This window comes from Scatophagus argus, chromosome 16 (assembly GCF_020382885.2).
Source record: "Scatophagus argus isolate fScaArg1 chromosome 16, fScaArg1.pri, whole genome shotgun sequence".
In the NCBI taxonomy this organism is placed as follows: domain Eukaryota; kingdom Metazoa; phylum Chordata; class Actinopteri; family Scatophagidae; genus Scatophagus; species Scatophagus argus.
In genome coordinates, this window is record NC_058508.1 from 10,057,562 (window position 1) to 10,076,046 (window position 18,485).

Here is an 18,485-nt window from a genome sequence, read left to right on the forward strand (position 1 = left end):
AATATACAGGGGAGGCATTTTTCAAAAAATGTCTTTCTGTTTGACTCACATTAAGTATGTAAATTAATAACATTATTTCAGCTCACAAATGTGCTTTAAAAAGCTCTTCTTCCAACAAGAAAGGAAACATAGATTTTTCCGTTTTTGTGTCACAGTTCCTGACTTTTTTCAACAAAGACAACACATGACATTGTTGATAAATGCATTTGTAATATCACTGAATCAGTTCTCTTCAGCATCTCTTCATTTTCAGTTTGTATAAAATGTTGTAAATAAGCAATCATCAACTCCACCAGCTGGCTGTTGTATATAAGGACCTGTTCATTCATCTGCTCTCTCCCACATCGTCCACTTCCACATTCTGGTACTCTGCTTCAGGCCAGTTATCTAGTTGTCCTTCTGGAATATTCATCCTCTTGACTGACTCTGTGTCTTTCTGTGCCTTAAGTCCAGTTCACCTCCATCTCCAAGCTCAGACTTCCAGTCTCAGACTGAGGTGAAATCCTCCAGCCTCGACCTGGATCTCAGTCCTCCACTCCAATTGGACTCCTTCTTTGAAACGTACTACTGACTCCATTCACCACCCTGCTGCACTCTGTGGATTCTGCACAATATAAACCTCACCAGTCTCTACATCTGCCTCATTCTCCCTGTGTAGAAATACAGACTTTGTATCTCTTACATCTCTGTGTGCCTCTGTGTTGTGTGTGATCTGCCTTGGGGGACCTAAATATTCAGTGCAAAACCATGATGATTCATTTCAGATGAATATTGTTTGCTTGAGGATATTTAAGTTTAGTTTAAAGAAATTTCAAAATGTCAAGTGTAAAGTGATTGGCTTGAATCAAATTCATTTGGCAGGTTAAACAGCTTCTACATTGTTTATCAAGTCCAACAAACAAAAATGTAGTTGACTTTCAGTTTTATTAATCGGACTGCAGAGAGAGTGAAAAAACTTTTAGTTTTCACTACAACCATTTGTTTTTTGAATTGGAGACGAATTTCACTGGATAATCTGTTTGTATTGAAAGACACATGAATATCCATGTACTGAGGGGTTTCACATTTCTCCTGAATTTGTTTTCAATTTTATTCCATATTCTCATCACTTTACTTCAATTTTATTCCTACTGGGGTTTTCTTTCCCCTGAAAATGGTCTCACTTATGAGCCTTTTGTGAAAATTACTAAACAATATAACATGAAAAGCAAGGTTTTCACAGATGTTCTTTGTTCATATTTTATGATAAGAAATTGTAGAATATTTTTTCAAAAGTAAACACTTTTCACTTTGACCAAACAGTCAGTGAGATCCAAGTCAAATCAAGTTCCACACTGTGAGGAGGAGTCAATGCAAAACTCAGATGTCTTCCACCTCTACTTATGTGACTGCAGAGAGGAGGACAGAGAACAGCGGACACACAGTTTGACATGATGGACTATAGGACAGGACTGCTGCTTTTAACTGTCTGCTGGGCAGGTGAAGAAGTTTTCTAAATCTCTTTTGATGTTAATGTGAATTACATCCAGTAATTAATGTAACTTTTATTTTTGCTTTGTCAGGTGTTGATGGTCAGACTCTGACAGAATCTGAACCAGTGGTTAAAAGGCCTGGAGAATCTCACAGATTGACCTGTACAGCCTCTGGATTCACATTCAGCAGCTACAGCATGCACTGGGTCAGACAGGCTCCTGGAAAAGGACTGGAGTGGGTTGCCTGGATTTATAGTGGTGGTGGCACCACATACTACTCTCAGTCAGTCCAAGGCCGGTTTACCATCTCCAGAGACAACAGCAGACAGCAGGTGTATCTGCAGATGAACAGTCTGAAGACTGAAGATTCTGCTGTTTATTATTGTGCTCGACACTCACAGTGACTGGAGTTGGTGGAGCAGCTGTACAAAATCCTACAGGACTCATCTGTAAAGTTCACTGAGCCAAACCATTTTTAAAGTCTTTGTATTATATTTTACATTCTATGGTTCCATGTTTATTTTTTATGTTCTTAAAATTGTTACAGTTAAAAATGTTCCTAAACATTAAATACAATAAAGATAAAATATTTGAATGCAACATTAAATAACATTAATTTATAAATACAGAAATAGGATCACTGAAACCATTATAGACAACATCATAAGACTAATGTAATATTAAAAAAAGAAATTAAAATCTTGACAAAGTCTCTTGACTGAATTTTGAGCAATGATGTACTTAAAAAAAAACAAAATAAAGACAAATGACAGAAAAGTCTAAATGACACAAACACAACAGACTACTGACTGAAACACATCAGTTTGAAAGTTGTGCTGAGTGTGCTGAGTGGCACAAACTGCTGTAACACTGAGTTCATTTCACATGATTCATGTCCTCAGGTTTATATATTTATATGTATTATTGTATTTATATATTTAAATTGATTACAATTACTTTACCATGATTACTTGATTACTCGACACTTGATCACCACTTATGGTGACTTTAAAGTTACAAATCCAGAGAAATGTTAATAGTTCCACATAATTAAACAGGAAATATAGTTCTACATGTCTCTGTGAGCAGGAAAAATCTGGGCCTTCATGTGTTGCAACTTCTTTTGTTCAAATTACCATTTCATTTGCAAATAATAATGTTAACATAACAAATGAAGTGTAATAGAAAAAATACAACCTATCATCTCTTTGACACAAAAACACAGAGATAAAGGTAACATGTATTGATGAAATAAAATATTTTGAAATGATTTTGCATTTTGCATTTTGTCACACAGGTTTCAGTTCCTCAGCAGCTGTTTCTCTTTAAAGGCTCCAAGTTTCAGACAGCTGCAGACACTGAAAACATTAAAATCTTTCCTGTAAACCAGCAGCATCAGACTGAAGTTTCATACTATTTACATGATCCTGGCTGCTGTCACAGTATTTCTGTTTGCAGCAAATACGGAAAGCAAATAAACAAATGAATTAAATGCAGCGAATTGAATGCAGCAAAAAGCTGTGCTCGTATATTTGAAGTAAAATTTTAAAAACTGTCTCAGCTAATATTTAAGTTTATTATAAAACATCACTTTTACATACCACAACTTAATTTTCTGTCAAGACTCCAAGTTTTCTTTATAACCAGATTCAGCACACTCACATTCATTTGGAAGAGAGGCTCTGGAGAGCAGGTGTTCGCATTTAGCTGTTGTGTTATCACCTGAATCCTACAATCTGCAGACAAAGCACTGGAATAAACAGGGTTTATTATCAGTGATGAAAGTTTAATTGAACATGTCAACAGTGTGCAAGGCCAAGCAGAAATCACTGGAGATAACAGCAACAGCATGGTGTGTCTGAGACTGTCCAGCTTCCAGCCTGAGGACTCTGCTGTGTTTTCCTGCTCAGAGCAACAGGAGGCAGTAGAAGACCTACAATTCGACAGCAGTCAGCAGATCAGAATCACACACAAATGCAAACACACAATGACCTCAGCAGATGATGAGTCTCAGTTTTATTGTGACTCTTGATATCTAAATGTGTTTGTCTTTCTCTCTGTTAGAGGGTTTGAAAAGAATAAAACATGACTTTTGCAACGATTGAAATAACAATCACTCTTCCCCACTTCTCACGGCAATTCATGGTTCCATAGAAAACAACAAAAGTCAGTGTGTTTCTATGAAAGTTTGACAGATTAAAATGAAGATCTTGTCAGGTGACCATGGGCCAAACAGATTATCAGTGTTTTGCACGAGTTGTCAATGTGCAAATAATATTTTCCACTTCAACAACTACTTTTGGTATCTGTGAACTATTAAAGGTCAGCACTCAGCTTGAATTGCTGAAGTAAAGACCAAACAACTGCTTAAAGACAATCACAAAATCAACCTGCTATCACTTTAACAGAATAGTTAGACACTTTGTAAGATACGATGTTGTTGAATCAGATGAAAAGATCAATGTCATTTCCACCTAAATAAAAACTGAATTTTCTTCCATCCACCCATTCATTTTCTATACCGCTTACCCATCAGGGTAGCGGGGGAGCTGGACCATGATTTGAACCTGGAATCCTCTTGTTATGAAGTGACAGTGCTAAGAACTGCACCACCATGCAGCCCAGAATCTTCTTTTCTTTAATAATAATTAATGGTGACAACATAAAACCAAGTCTTGACTAATTATGACATGACTGTTGATCCTTCATTCATAGCCTGTCAGTGTCCTTCTCTATGCAAAGTCAACTTCCTCACAGTCTGCTATATAGACTTGATATCAGCAGAAGAGGAGAAGCTCCCATCAGATCACCTTCAATACCAACATGTTCTCTGTAGCTCTGCTGCTGCTGCTGCTGGCTGCTGGATCCTGTGAGTCTCACTGAGGCAGAGACACTGACAGTCTGATCACAACATAGTGACTGTTAACTGTTATTAAACTGATTTAATATTTTACACATTTTCCTCCGCAGGTGCGAAGTGTGAACAGTTGACACAGCCAGCCTCTGTGACTGTGCAGCCATGTCAATGTCTGACCATCACATGTCAGGTCTCTTATTCTATTAGCAATCAGCACACAGCTTGGATCAGACAGTCTGCAGGGAAAGGACTGGAGTGGATTGGAGCTGCACGTGTTGGATACACAACAATTTACAAAGACTCACTGAAGAACAGGTTCAGCATCAGCTTAGACTCCTCCAGCAACACAGTGACTCTAAATGGACAGAATGTGCAGCCTGAAGACTCTGCTGTGTATTTCTGTGCCAGAGAGTCACAGTGAGAGACAACAAGAGGAGACTCATGCAAAAACTAGTTCCTCTGTTTACACCACTGGGAACATTCAGTTGTGTCAGTGTCACTTTATTTAGTAATTTGTTTATTTATTTATTGTTATTATCTTTTTTAACTGTCAGTAAAGAACATTATGAGTTATAATATTTCATCTTATCTGACTAAATGATATTATATTATATTATATTAGGATGGTGTTCAGATGGTGTGAGCTCTCTTTCTCTCTCTCCCACACTCCTAAGCTCCACTGTAAGTAATCTAGGTTATTTTTGATCAGGAGATGTCCTTTAACTCACACATAACACACAGTTCAATTACAGCATTCATTCCACCGTACTGTAAAAATTAGGCACTTTCTGAAAGATGCAGAAAAAGTAGTCCATGCATTTATTACTTACAGGATGGATTATTGTAACCCCCATAATTCTCGAAAGACTCTCCAGCTAATCCAGCATGCTGCTGCATGATTACTCACCAGCATTAGAGATCATATTTCTCCTGTTCTGGCTTCTCTACATTGGCTGCCTGTAAAATCCAGCATGGAGTTTAAAATTCTCCTCCTCACATATAAAGCTTTGAACGGCCAGACAGCATCATACCTTAAAGAGTTGACGGTGCCCTACTATCCCACCTGAGGTTTACATTCCCAAGATGCAGGATTGGTTGTGGTTCCTAGAGTCTTCAAAAGTAGATTGGAAACATTTAGTTATCAAGCTCCTCTACTGTGGCGCCACCTTCCAGTTTTGATCCGGGAGGCGGACACCCTCTCTACATTTAACAGGAGACTGAAAGCCAAATTTAATTAAAGCAAAATTTAATGAAAGAGTTTGATCTGGACCTGCTCTAATTGGAAAGTGTCATGAGCTAACTTTTATTGAGAATCAAAGCTATATAAAGCTATATAAATGAGCTGAATTGAATTGATATTATGAAAACGGTCTGACTTATGAGCACCACACAGTGAGGAGGAGTCAATGCAAAACTCAGATGTCTTCCACCTCTACTTATGTGACTGCAGAGAGGAGGACAGAGAACAGTGGACACACAGTTTAACATGATGGACTATAGGACAGGACTGCTGCTTTTAACTGTCTGCTGGGCAGGTGAACATATTCACTCATCATAATTTTTGTTGGAATTTCAGTTATGATAAGAGTTTTCATGATTTATTTTTTCCTTTGACAGGTGTTGATGGTCAGACTCTGACAGAATCTGAACCAGTGGTTAAAAGTCCTGCAGAATCTCACAGATTGACCTGTACAGCCTCTGGATTCACATTCCGCAGCTACAGCATGAACTGGGTCAGACAGGCTCCTGGAAAAGGACTGGAGTGGGTTGCCTGGATTTATAGTGGTAGTGGTAGCAGCAAATACTACTCTCAGTCAGTCCAAGGCCGGTTTACCATCTCCAGAGACAACAGCAGACAGCAGGTGTATCTGCAGATGAACAGTCTGAAGACTGAAGATTCTGCTGTTTATTATTGTGCTCGAGACCCACAGTAACACAGAAGGGAGGAACACCATACAAAAACTTAGTACTTGAAGTCAAAATTTTATTGTCTGCTTTTTTATTTCACATACATTTTAAAATTCATAAACACACTCAGAAAAAAGTCAAATCAATTAAACTGCTTAATTCTAACCAAGTTTACTGCAGCTCTGTTGTTCTCCAAGAAACTGAGAACTTTAAATATCCTGTTGATTTGAGTGTAAATGTTTTCTACTCAAAGTTCAACCTCTGTTTGAACATAAATACATAATTAATTGCAGTTGTAAATTGCATACTCAACATGTTTGTTAATGTGTTTGTTCACTTTTGATGTGTGATTTCTGTTCATGGTTCAACCTCCTTTGTACATCCGTTCTCATGTAACTGAGCTTGCTGCTGTATATAAATCAGCTGAGCAGATCTGTCCCTTTAAAACTACACAAATAAATTTAAAGCATTAACAATGAAACAAAGAAGAAAGAAGCAGTAGCTTTTGTTATCTATGTGTCAGATATTTAAAGTGTCAGAGCATCACAATCCTCAAATCCTACAAGTTTTGTGTTGTTAAATACTTCAGAAACTACACTTCTCCAATGCTAATAGGCTACAACAGACTACATCTATGATGTATTGTATTGATGTATGACGTATGTATGTATTGTATTGTATGCAGTTTATCATGTGAATGTAGTTAGTCTCTCTCATTACGCGACATCAGCCACACAACATGCATTCTGGAAACAGAAGAAATCCTCAAAATCAGTCAAAAAAAAAAAAAAAAAAAATCAAAATCTCTCCACAATTATATTGAAATGTCATATTGTTCAGTTAACTTCTAAACCAATCAGCTCTCAGATTATTGTTGCCCATATGTGCATGACATCAGAGTGAGTTGTGATCAAGTCAGACACAATGAAAGTAATGAAGGTCCTCTTCTGTACTTTCTGTCAGTTCTTTTCATTTTGTAGAACTAGTGTTGGTTGTAGTTTTTGTATGCAGTACTCGAAAAAGAAATGGAAAGTTTGATTCTTCCAGCAACACAGTGACTCTGCATGTCACTGTGCCAGAGAGTCACAGTAACACAAACCATCAGCTGCTGAACACTTGGAACATGAAGCCACCAGAGGAGGAGCCCTCAGACCACTAATGATTTCAACACCAGTTCCGCCAGTTCACTGTTACAGTTGGAAGAGAAACAGACACATTAAAGAAATAGCACTTGGCTTATTATAATATTCAATAATTACGATCATTAATATGCACAGTGATGCAATGTCTTCTTTTCCGATTCACAACATGTATGTGAGTTTATGACTTATGAGTGTTATTTTGGCTCACAAATGTGCTCTGAAAAGCTTGTCATCAGACTTACTGTGCTTTGCCTCATGAGGAAGTGTGTGTGTGTGTGTGTGTGTCAGAAAGCAGACATTAAGATCTCCTGAAGGTCTCCTCATTTGTCTGTGACAAAGTTTAATATTTTGTGTCAAGTTGGTTCAGTTGAGGTTACTATTGATATTTATTAGAGGGTGATGGACTTGGAACACAAGACAATTCAAATTAAGCAGTAACTTAGATATACCGAAATCGAATGAAATTAGCTATTCATTGATCTTAAATTACATTATATTCAAATCATGTTCAGTAGTAACCTACGTTGGTGCTGGTCAAATTTTCAATATTAGTGTGGTAAACCTGTGTCCACATTTCTTTGTTGAGTACATACCTGAAGATCATACATCTGATACTGAAGTTTACATTTTCACAAATTTAGAAATAAAAACATTAACAACATTATTAAATGATGCAATGCAAATTGAAGGAAATTCTGTAGTTACAGCAGCAAAATAACAAATAATTACAGATAAAAATAGAAAGCTATAAATATCAGGATTGATTTCTTAATTGTGCTGTGTGCTTTTCCTTGTCGCTTCTACTGTTGGGGATTTTTCTTGTGACTGTTTCTTATGCACAAAATTACAAAAGGAAAAGCCACATTTTACTTCAACCGCTGATTTTAAATTAAGATACATGAATTAACTTCATTTTGCTTGAGTCACATCAAATACAGTCCACACAGTCTCCTTCCTGTGAGGAGGAGTCAATGCAAAACTCAGATGTCTTCTACCTCTACTTATGTGACTGCAGAGAGGAGGACAGCGAACAGTGGACACACAGTTTAACATGATGGACTATAGGACAGGACTGCTGCTTTTAACTGTCTGCTGGGCAGGTGAAGAATTTTTCTAAATGTCTTTTGATGTTAGTCTGAATTACATCCGGTAATTAATGCAACTTTTATTTTTGCTTTGACAGGTGTTGATGGTCAGACTCTGACAGAATCTGAACCAGTGGTTAAAAGGTCTGGAGAATCTCACAGATTGACCTGTACAGCCTCTGGATTCACATTCAGCAGCTTGTATATGGCCTGGATCAGACAGGCTCCTGGAAAAGGACTGGAGTGGGTTGCATTTATATATACTGGCAGTTCTCACATCTATTACTCCCAGTCAGTCCAGGGTCGATTCACCATCTCCAGAGATGACTCCAGCAGTAAACTTTTTCTACAGATGAACAGTTTGAAGACCGAGGACACAGCAGTGTATTACTGTGCCCGAGAGACACAGTGAGAGACAATAACAAGAAAGTCATACAAAAACTACTTCCTCTGTTTACCACCACTGGGGACATTTAGCTTCTTCAGTTTCTGAATGTAATTCTGAACATGATCAAGTAAATTCTGAGTAGCTTCTGAATTAATATGGAGGTCTCATCTTGTCGGGTCTGTCTGAATGTTAAATTCAGTTACAACCTACAGAAATATAATGACTTGATATAAAAAATTCTAATAGTATAAATGTCCTGAAAAAAAAATTGTATTAGTATGAAGAAAATGTGTCCTTATGTCTTCATAAATACATGGATGGAAATCATGCATGAAATACAAACACACATGCTTTCTTGTCCAATGCTTGCAAAAACAAAAATCAGGCTAAATAAGTTTGATAAACCTTTCATAAACCTTTACACCGCAAATTAAAGACAGTTATTGAAAAACATTTTGTTATTTTATGACTCCATGAGTGCAATAAATGAGTGGCTGGCAAAACAATATTTTTCAGTTTCCTTTGCTGTTGTAGAGAGTTTCTACAGATGAAAATTATTTGTTTTAATCATTTGACATCATGCTAAGCACACTGTAAACATGGCTCATAGAAAGAAACTTTCTTCTTGGCTGCTCCTTTTGCTTCCATCAGTGCACATCATCATTGTCAATCAAATGCTTTAGTTTTGATGTATTTTTTGTTAAGAATAATGATAATCAATATTTCCCATTACATAATGACTGACACAATATTCTGATATTAAACTGTTGTCAATAAAGCACATTTTGGCATTAATAGTTTACAGTAAAAGCAAAGATAACAGTTATAGGGAAATTATCAAAATGTTCCAGCTGAGCATGTAATGAAGTTAAAATATCACATGTAAATCAGAGGTGATTTCCAGGCATGTTTTCACTCTGCAAATATAATAACAGTCAACACACTCTTCGATTGGCTCCAGTCACACCAACATTGATGTTTGATTGTATGCAAACTCAGTGAGCTTCCTTGTTCCTCAGCTATAAAAACTTCACATCAGGCTGTCAGTGGAGTTCACAGCACGTCAGTTTCAACATAAACCATGTTTTCTGTAGCTCTGCTGCTGCTGTTGGCAGCTGGATGTGAGTCTCTGTGGATTTGTCAAAGTCAGCAGTCCTTCTTTTGCAGTATAACTTGATCATTTGTTCCAAAACATTTTCTCTTTTCAACAGGTGTGAAGTGTGAACAGTTGACACAGCCAGCCTCTGTGACTGTGCAGCCAGGTCAACGTCTGACCATCACCTGTCAGGTCTCTTATTCTGTCAGCAGCCACTACACAGCTTGGATCAGACAGCCTGCAGGGAAAGGACTGGAGTGGATTGGAAGTGGAGCTGTTGGATACACAACATTTTACAAAGATTCTCTGAAGAACAAGTTCAGTATCAGCTTAGACTCTTCCAGCAACACAGTGACTCTAAATGGACAGAATGTGCAGCCTGAAGACTCTGCTGTGTATTTCTGTGCCAGAGACTCACAGTAACACAAACCATCAGTGGAGCTGAACAAAAACCCCTCAGTGCCTGAACACTTGGAACATGAAGCCACCAGAGGAGGAGCCCTCAGACCACTAATGATATCAACACCCGTCACTGTTAAAGAGCAGTTGAAAAGTATTAACTAGTATAATTGTCATAATACACAATATAAATAATATTAAATATACAGGGGAGACATCTTCCACAACGTGTCTCTTCCTTCTGACTCACAATAGTTATAAGTTCACTAAACCAGTTCTCCTCAGCCTCTCTTCATGGTCAGTTTGACCAACTTTAATAAAATTAAATAACTGATTTACTTCTGAATAAAGATCAAGGGAGCCTGATCATCTTTAGCCTCATAATGAAGTATAGTGTGCATGTGTGTGTGTATGTGTGTGTTTGTCAGTGAGAGATGAATATGAGCCAAAACAAAACCTGTCACCTCATTTTTGTCAGTTCATGTCATTTCAAGATTTTCTGACACAGTGATTCTGGTACATCTGCTTAAATTTTATTTTTTATGTGCTGGATAATAAGTTAGAAAAATCTGAAAACATTTGAGGTTTCAACTTTAGATTTGTTTGAATCAAATTTATTTGGTTGGTATCACAATTCCTGCAATGTTTATCAAGGCCAACAAACTCTGTCCTTCAGTGGAGGACAAAAAATATTTGTCTTCCACCTTTATGGCCTTGAATTCAGGGAGGATGAAAAAACTTTTAGTTTTCAAGACAAATCTTCTTTGACACAATGGAAAAGAGTTTATTAATATTATGACTGAATAATTTAGTGGTACTGAAAGAAAAAACATGGGTATTCTTGACACCCATGTACTGAGGGTTATATGTTTCTCTTGTACTTTTTTCAAAATGTAATCAACATTAATATTAATATTAATTATTGTGATTTCCTTTCCACTGATGTCCTGAAAATGGTCTGACTTATGAGCACCACACAGTGAGGAGGAGCCAATGCAAAACTCAGATGTCTTCCACCTCTACTTATGTGACTGCAGAGAGGACAGAGAACAGTGGACACACAGTTTAACATGATGGACTATAGGACAGGACTGCTGCTTTTAACTTTCTGCTGGGCAGGTGAAGATGTTTTTTCTAAATCACTTTGGTGTTAACCTGACTTACGTGCAGTAATTAATATAAATTTTATTTTTTCCTTTGACAGGTGTTGGTGGTCAGACTCTGACAGAATCTGAACCAGTGGTTAAAAGGCCTGGAGAATCTCACAGATTGACCTGTACAGCCTCTGGATTCACATTCAGCAGCTACTGGATGCACTGGGTCAGACAGGCTCCTGGAAAAGGACTGGAGTGGGTTGCTGCTATTTATAACAGTGCCAACATCCACTACTCTCAGTCAGTCCAAGGCCGGTTTACCATCTCCAGAGACAACAGTAGACAGCAGGTGTATCTGCAGATGAACAGTCTGAAGACTGAAGATTCTGCTGTTTATTATTGTGCTCGAGATCCCCACAGTGGCTTAAGTTGGTGGAGCAGCTGTACAAAATCCTACAGGTTTGATCTGTAAAGCTCACTGAGCCAAACCATTTTATTTATTTATTTTTTTTGTTTCATGTATTTTACAGAGTATTTTTTTTAATACAAAATTATCTTAAGTCCTTAAAATTGTTCTAGTCAAAAATGTTCATAAACATTAAATACAACAGAGATGAAATATTTGAATACAACATAAAAGAAAGTTAATTTCTAAAAATAGAAATGTGATCACTGAAACCATAATAGTCATAATCATAAGACCAATGTAATCCAAAAAAAAAAAAAAAAAAGAAATTAAACACAAACACAACAGACTACTGATTGAAACACATCAGTTTGAAAGTTGTGCTGAGTTGCACAAACTGCTGTAACACTGAGTTCATTTCACATGATTCATGTCCTCAGGTTACGATATTTAAAGCGTATTCAGGCCTAGTTTTTTCCACTGTTTTTTGATTATTTTAGCACAACCACTCATTCCCATTTCTCCCCCACATTCGTTTAGGTTTAATTCCTGTTGTTTCAGTTAAATTTAATTTACGATAGAAATAAAGCATCTGTATTTTTCTCCACTACATGGACTTCTTTAAATTGTTTGGTTGCTGCATTACAGCTTCCAGTATCCCCCTAGACTCCACCTCAATGGGGGGCGTAACAATGATGATAATCTATGATTTGATAACTTGAAAACCTTTTTCATAATCAAAAGCATCCTAATATATATATTTATAACATATATTTGTTAATCTGGAGACTGACAAGATGTTGTATGTGGTCACTGCGATGATTTTGTTTCATTTATTTATTTGAATTCCCATTAACCATTGGCAATCAGGCAGGCCATCAGGCAGGTGTATCTGCAGATGAACAGTGTGAAGACTGAAGATTCTGCTGTTTATTATTGACTGGAGTTGGTTAAGCAGCTGTACAAAATCCTACAGGACTCATTTTTACTGGACAGGATTAGAATATCCTTATCTTTCATTGTTTGTTAAAATATCATGAATATTTGTCTGGAGGAAAATCATCATTTACCAACAACAATAACCATTGTGCATACAAGCAAATAAAAAGTGTGATTACTTCCTCACAGTCAATAGCAGCAGACCAATCTGCTGAAATCATTGACATAACAAATGAAATTCTCCATGTTCACATTTCAGCCACATAAATGCTGATATTATTTGGTATTTGAATTTGGTCACATGTGAGTGACAAATAATGTTGCGGTTCCTGTTATAGAAACACTAGATGGCAGTCAGTGTCAAGTTTCTGTCTCCTCTGTCACATTAAAGAGACTCTCATGTGTGCTCCTCTCATTGATCGTGAGTTTTATACTCACATCCTTTGTGAGCTCACAACACTAACAGAACATTTGAAGAGCTGGATCAACATGTTTGAGAAGCTCTGAAGCCTTTCAGGACTTTGACATCAAACTTCCCACTGAATGATGACAAATTAACAATGAGACACATTTCATTAATAAAATATTTGTCAGTGTGTTGGAACAGTTTATCATGACTCACAGTGGTGCCTGCACTTGCAAAAAGACAATACTGTAGTTACAACATTACTTCAAGCAGACTGAAATTTTTGCCTTAAAATGCACTGTGTCCTGCAATAACCAATTATTCTACTTTATTTTGGGATATCTTGTTGAGATTTAAAACATTTTTTTACATATCAATTTATTTTATTTATTTTTCTTTTTTTTTACAAATTACAGCCTAGCAGCATGACAGTTTTGCTAAAATAATCATCTTGATAGTGACATTTAGGTCCATAGAACATATTTTATGTTCTTTAAATAAAAGCACATTTCTCTATCTGGTGTGATCAGTCGATCTGATTGCTGTGTCAACTGATTTAAATGACAGATTATTCAACGACATGCAAATAAATGTTCCTCATAAGGAACTGAAGTGTGTGCGTGAGTGTGTCAGTGAGAGGACAGAAGAGCTCACATCAGTTCAGCTTCAACATCAGCCATGTTCTCTGTAGCTCTGATGCTGCTGCTGGCAGCTGGATCCTGTGAGGAGCTTTAGTGGATTCACACTAATAAACACATTAGAAACACTGAACAGTCAGATGAATGATGGAGATAATGTTGATTTGTGTTTCCACAGGTGTGAACAGTATTGATCTCATCCAGCCAGACTCAATGGTTGTGCAGCCTGGACAGTCTTTGACCATCAGCTGTCGGCCGTCTGGTTATTCTGTGACTGATAACAGCTATGCAACAGGTTGGATCAGACACTGTGAAGGAAAACCAATGGACTGGATTTTCAATATGTGGGGTGGTGGCACCTTTTATCAAAATGATGCTCTGAAGAACAAGTTCAGCTACAGCAGAGACACTTCTGCTGGAACAGTGACTCTAACAGGACAGAATCTGCAGCCTGAGGACACAGCTGTTTATTACTGTGTACGTCAACCCACAGTGACACAAACCACCAACAGACCTGCACAAATACCCAGAGACCATGTGACTCAACCACACATTTTACATTTTAACGCATATTATTACTCAATATTTGATGTGACCTCCCACACTGAGTTTCTGTCAAATTTTGTCCTCAGATTACACATCATTAGGTTGATTATTTCATAAGAACAACAACAAAAACCTTCATTATGGCTGCCTAAGGGACCGACTTGTTGCATCAATGTTTCAGTTTTTTATTTTGCAGTGTTGTAACAGTTTCAATTATTTAGTTTATTTCATCATATTTTGTTCAGGGCGCTTCAGGTTCCTTGACAAGTTTAGGTCTTTGTCTTTCTTCAATATTTTTGTAAAAATATATGAAAAATATTTTTAATTGAAAATACTTTTATTTTAGAAGTTGATCATATTTTTTTCTGGTCTGAATAAATGATGTCAACAGTGAAAATAAGAAAAAAAGACAAAACCATAAAAAAATTTCTCTCCTTACAAATGTATGAAATTTTTTGTGACCCAGTAACACAATTACACTAATATTAACAATAATAATCATACGTTCTATTCCAAGAGAGAAATATTCAACGATTTGGTTGAAGTATTGAAATGTTCTACAGAAACAGAAAGTAAAACAGGAATAACACCACTAGTTTATCTGAAAAGCAAAAAAGCTAAAAAAAATGGATTATGAACTGACACTGTTTAGTCTGGATCCGTGACCATCAAGAACCATCAAGTACAACAACCAGTCCGACCTGGGTTGTGCATTTTTATGAGGAGGAGTCAATGCAAAACTCAGATGTCTTCCACCTCTACTTATGTGACTGCAGAGAGGAGGACAGAGAACAGTGGACACACAGTTTAACATGATGGACTATAGGACAGGACTGCTGCTTTTAACTGTCTGCTGGGCAGGTGAAGAAATTTTTCAGTTATGTCAATTTGTTGTATCAATTTATGTTGTCAACTTGGATCGCTTGAAGATCTGGTTTCTTTTGACAGGTGTTGATGGTCAGACTCTGGCAGAATCTGAACCAGTGGTTAAAAGGCCTGGAGAATCTCACAGATTGACCTGTACAGCCTCTGGATTCACATTCAGCAGCTACCATATGGTCTGGGTCAGACAGGCTCCTGGAAAAGGACTAGAGTTGGTTGCCTGGGTTGAAAATGATAACGATGAGAAACGCTACTCTCAGTCAGTCCAAGGCCGGTTTACCATCTCCAGAGACAACAGCAGACAGCAGGTGTATCTGCAGATGAACAGTCTGAAGACTGAAGATTCTGCTGTTTATTATTGTACTCGGGAGCTGCACAGTGACTGGAGCTATTTGAGCAGCTGTACAAAAATCTACAGTCACATTGGCTCCAGTCAGACCAACACTGAAGGTTGATTGTATGCAAACTTAGTGACCTTCCTTGTTCCTCAGCTATAAAATCTTCACATCAGGCTGTCAGCAGCAGAGTGTATTCAGGCCTAGTTTTTTCCACTGTTTTTTGATTATTTTAGCACAACCACTCATTCCCATTTCTCCCCCACATTCGTTTAGGTTTAATTCCTGTTGTTTCAGTTAAATTTAATTTATGATAGAAATAAAGCATCTGTATTTTTCTCCACTACATGGACTTCTTTAAATTGTTTGGTTGCTGCATTACAGCTTCCAGTATCCCCCTAGACTCCACCTCAATGGGGGCGTAACAATGATGATAATCTATGATTTGATAACTTGAAAACCTTTTTCATAATCAAAAGCATCCTAATATATATATTTATAACATATATTTGTTAATCTGGAGACTGACAAGATGTTGTATGTGGTCACTGCGATGATTTTGTTTCATTTATTTATTTGAATTCCCATTAACCATTGGCAAAGTAAGAGCTACAATTTTGGCATCCACACAAGTAAAAATCACATTATAATATTGTGAGAAGGTGAGCACCCCCCTTCTCACGGTCTCCCACGAGGGACGCGGTTTTGGTGACGCTGCAAGGCCGCGTCGGAATATGAAAAGACTTTTCAGACTTTGTGGCGCTCACTCACCACAACCACAACTCACCCATGTCAGTTTTCTCCCCGGTCTAGCATCCAGACGTGTAGTGAGGTACCCACTACTCGTCCACCTCTTCATTTCAGTTTGTAAAGACTCTGGTTTGTCATACACTTACAGTCACCTGCACTCCCGGTCCGGCTCCACTGCTCCTCTGCGGATTTTATTAAGCACGGGGCAAGGGGGCACATCCCATTGCACTCAGGGGGGTTTATTTTTTTTAGGGTGTTGGCTATGTGGTGTTTGTGAAAGATTATTGTGTGGTGTGTAAATATTTGTTGTATGGATAAATTAACGTATGCATTATTTATTTTTTTGTATTTATTTATTATGATTAGTGTATTGTCAAGTCAAGTCAAGTCAACTTTATTTGTATAGCCCATTTTTACAAGCAGTTTGTCTCAAAGGGCTTAACATAACATCAGCAACATCCTCTGCCCTTCGACCCTCACATCGACTAAGGAAAAACTCCCAGAAAAACCTTTAACAGGAAAAAATGGAAGAAACCTCAGGGTGAGCAACAGAGGAGGGATCCCTCACCCAGGACGGGCAGACGTGCAATGGATGTTGTACAGGCAGGAAAGCAATTGGATGGACCCTTATGTTTGTTGGTAATCCCCTCCATAATGGTTTGGACCGTTGGGCTCAATCAGCAGCTCTATTTAAAGGAGCCTCATTTCGCTCTTGTTGTTCCTTGGGAGAACTACCATGTGCTATTGCGAGTGTTTGCTATTGCGAGTGTTTGCTATTGCGAGTGTTTGCTATTGCTGTTTTTGGTTCCTGCATTATTCCTGCATTTTGTGAAAACCTTGTGTTCCGGGAGAATAAAAGGGCTTTTCCTGGCACCTGACGCTTTGCTGCCTCCTACTTTCAACCTCTTCCGCCTGAATCCGATCTTTTCTAGATCCCGGTATTTGGGGAGACCACTCTGGTCCCTCACAAATATCCAAAGGAAAAACAAAAAATGTACAACATTAAATCTATGAATGACAATGACAACGACCCACATTGTAACTTAAAAAACCTGAAAAGCATTTGATTCAGCTCAAAAAGCACAGTTCCTTTAGTTCAACAATAATGGTGACTGCTTGAGAAAGCAGAATAACATAAACACAAATCTAAAACTCAACCAGGTTTCTTATCAGCAAGAAACTTCTTATCAGCTCTGTCCCATTTGGTATTTTTTCTTTTTACCTGACTGATGGTAAACCACCATGACCATACAATATGGCTGCAGAGAGCTTGTGACTCAACCGCACATACAAGAGGTTTTATGAATTAGTTAAATTCAAATTTATACAATTTAAAAGTAATACACAACAAGCATTACAACCCGTAGTACATCATAAATAAAGATACATCAGTGATTGTTGGTTTAATGTTAGTCATGAATACCTGCCAGGGAAAAACATCAAACAGGTTGCTGCTTCATTTGTTTTTCTCATCAGAAGCTGAGCTCTTTGTCAGACTCAAACATTTAGATGTTATAAATATTTTGAAAAATGCTGATTTACTCTCACCATCACAGAGTCTTTTCAGAGCTTTTTTTACATGAAAATGCGAAATGGTTTCATATTTTTTTTTGAGCCAAACTTTACTTTTTATCACTGTAAGACTCCTGTTCGAGTTGATTTGATCAGTTCACCATTTCTTTCAGTCCTGTGAGGAGGAGTCAATGCAAAGCCTGATCTCGCCCATCTTTATTTATCTCACTGCAAGCTGAAGCAGAGAGACCAAACCGGCATCCAGACATCCAAAACATTTTCATGATGACTTTAGCTACATGTATAATGTTTCTGATGCTGTCACTGATTTCTGGTGAATACACACTTCTGAACTCTTTACTTTCTGTGTCAAATTTTCTGTTCTGCTCTGCTCTGATCAAACTGCCTTTCTTCCCAGGTGTGTGCAGTCAGACTCTGACTGAATCTGAACCAGCAGTGAAGCGGCCTGGAGAATCTCACAAACTGACCTGTACATATGCAGGAATATCAGATGACAATGCTGTTATCAGCTGGATCAGACAAGCTGAAGGAAAAGGGCTGCAGTGGGTTGCACACATTTCTGCTCCGAGTGGAGGCAATAAACTTTATTCCACATCAGTCCAGAATTGC

General features: G+C 37.7%; 2 gene segments (V, D, J or C); both read left to right on the top strand.

Moving 5' to 3' along the window:
* Positions 1-5,815: 5,815 nt before the first annotated feature.
* Positions 5,816-6,263, top strand: LOC124073558. The segment is given in 2 exon segments: positions 5,816-5,864; positions 5,947-6,263. Coding segments are annotated over 2 exon segments (366 nt in total).
* A 3,659-nt stretch (positions 6,264-9,922) lies between these two features.
* Positions 9,923-10,459, top strand: LOC124073362. The segment is given in 2 exon segments: positions 9,923-9,973; positions 10,064-10,459. Coding segments are annotated over 2 exon segments (348 nt in total).
* Positions 10,460-18,485: the final 8,026 nt, after the last annotated feature.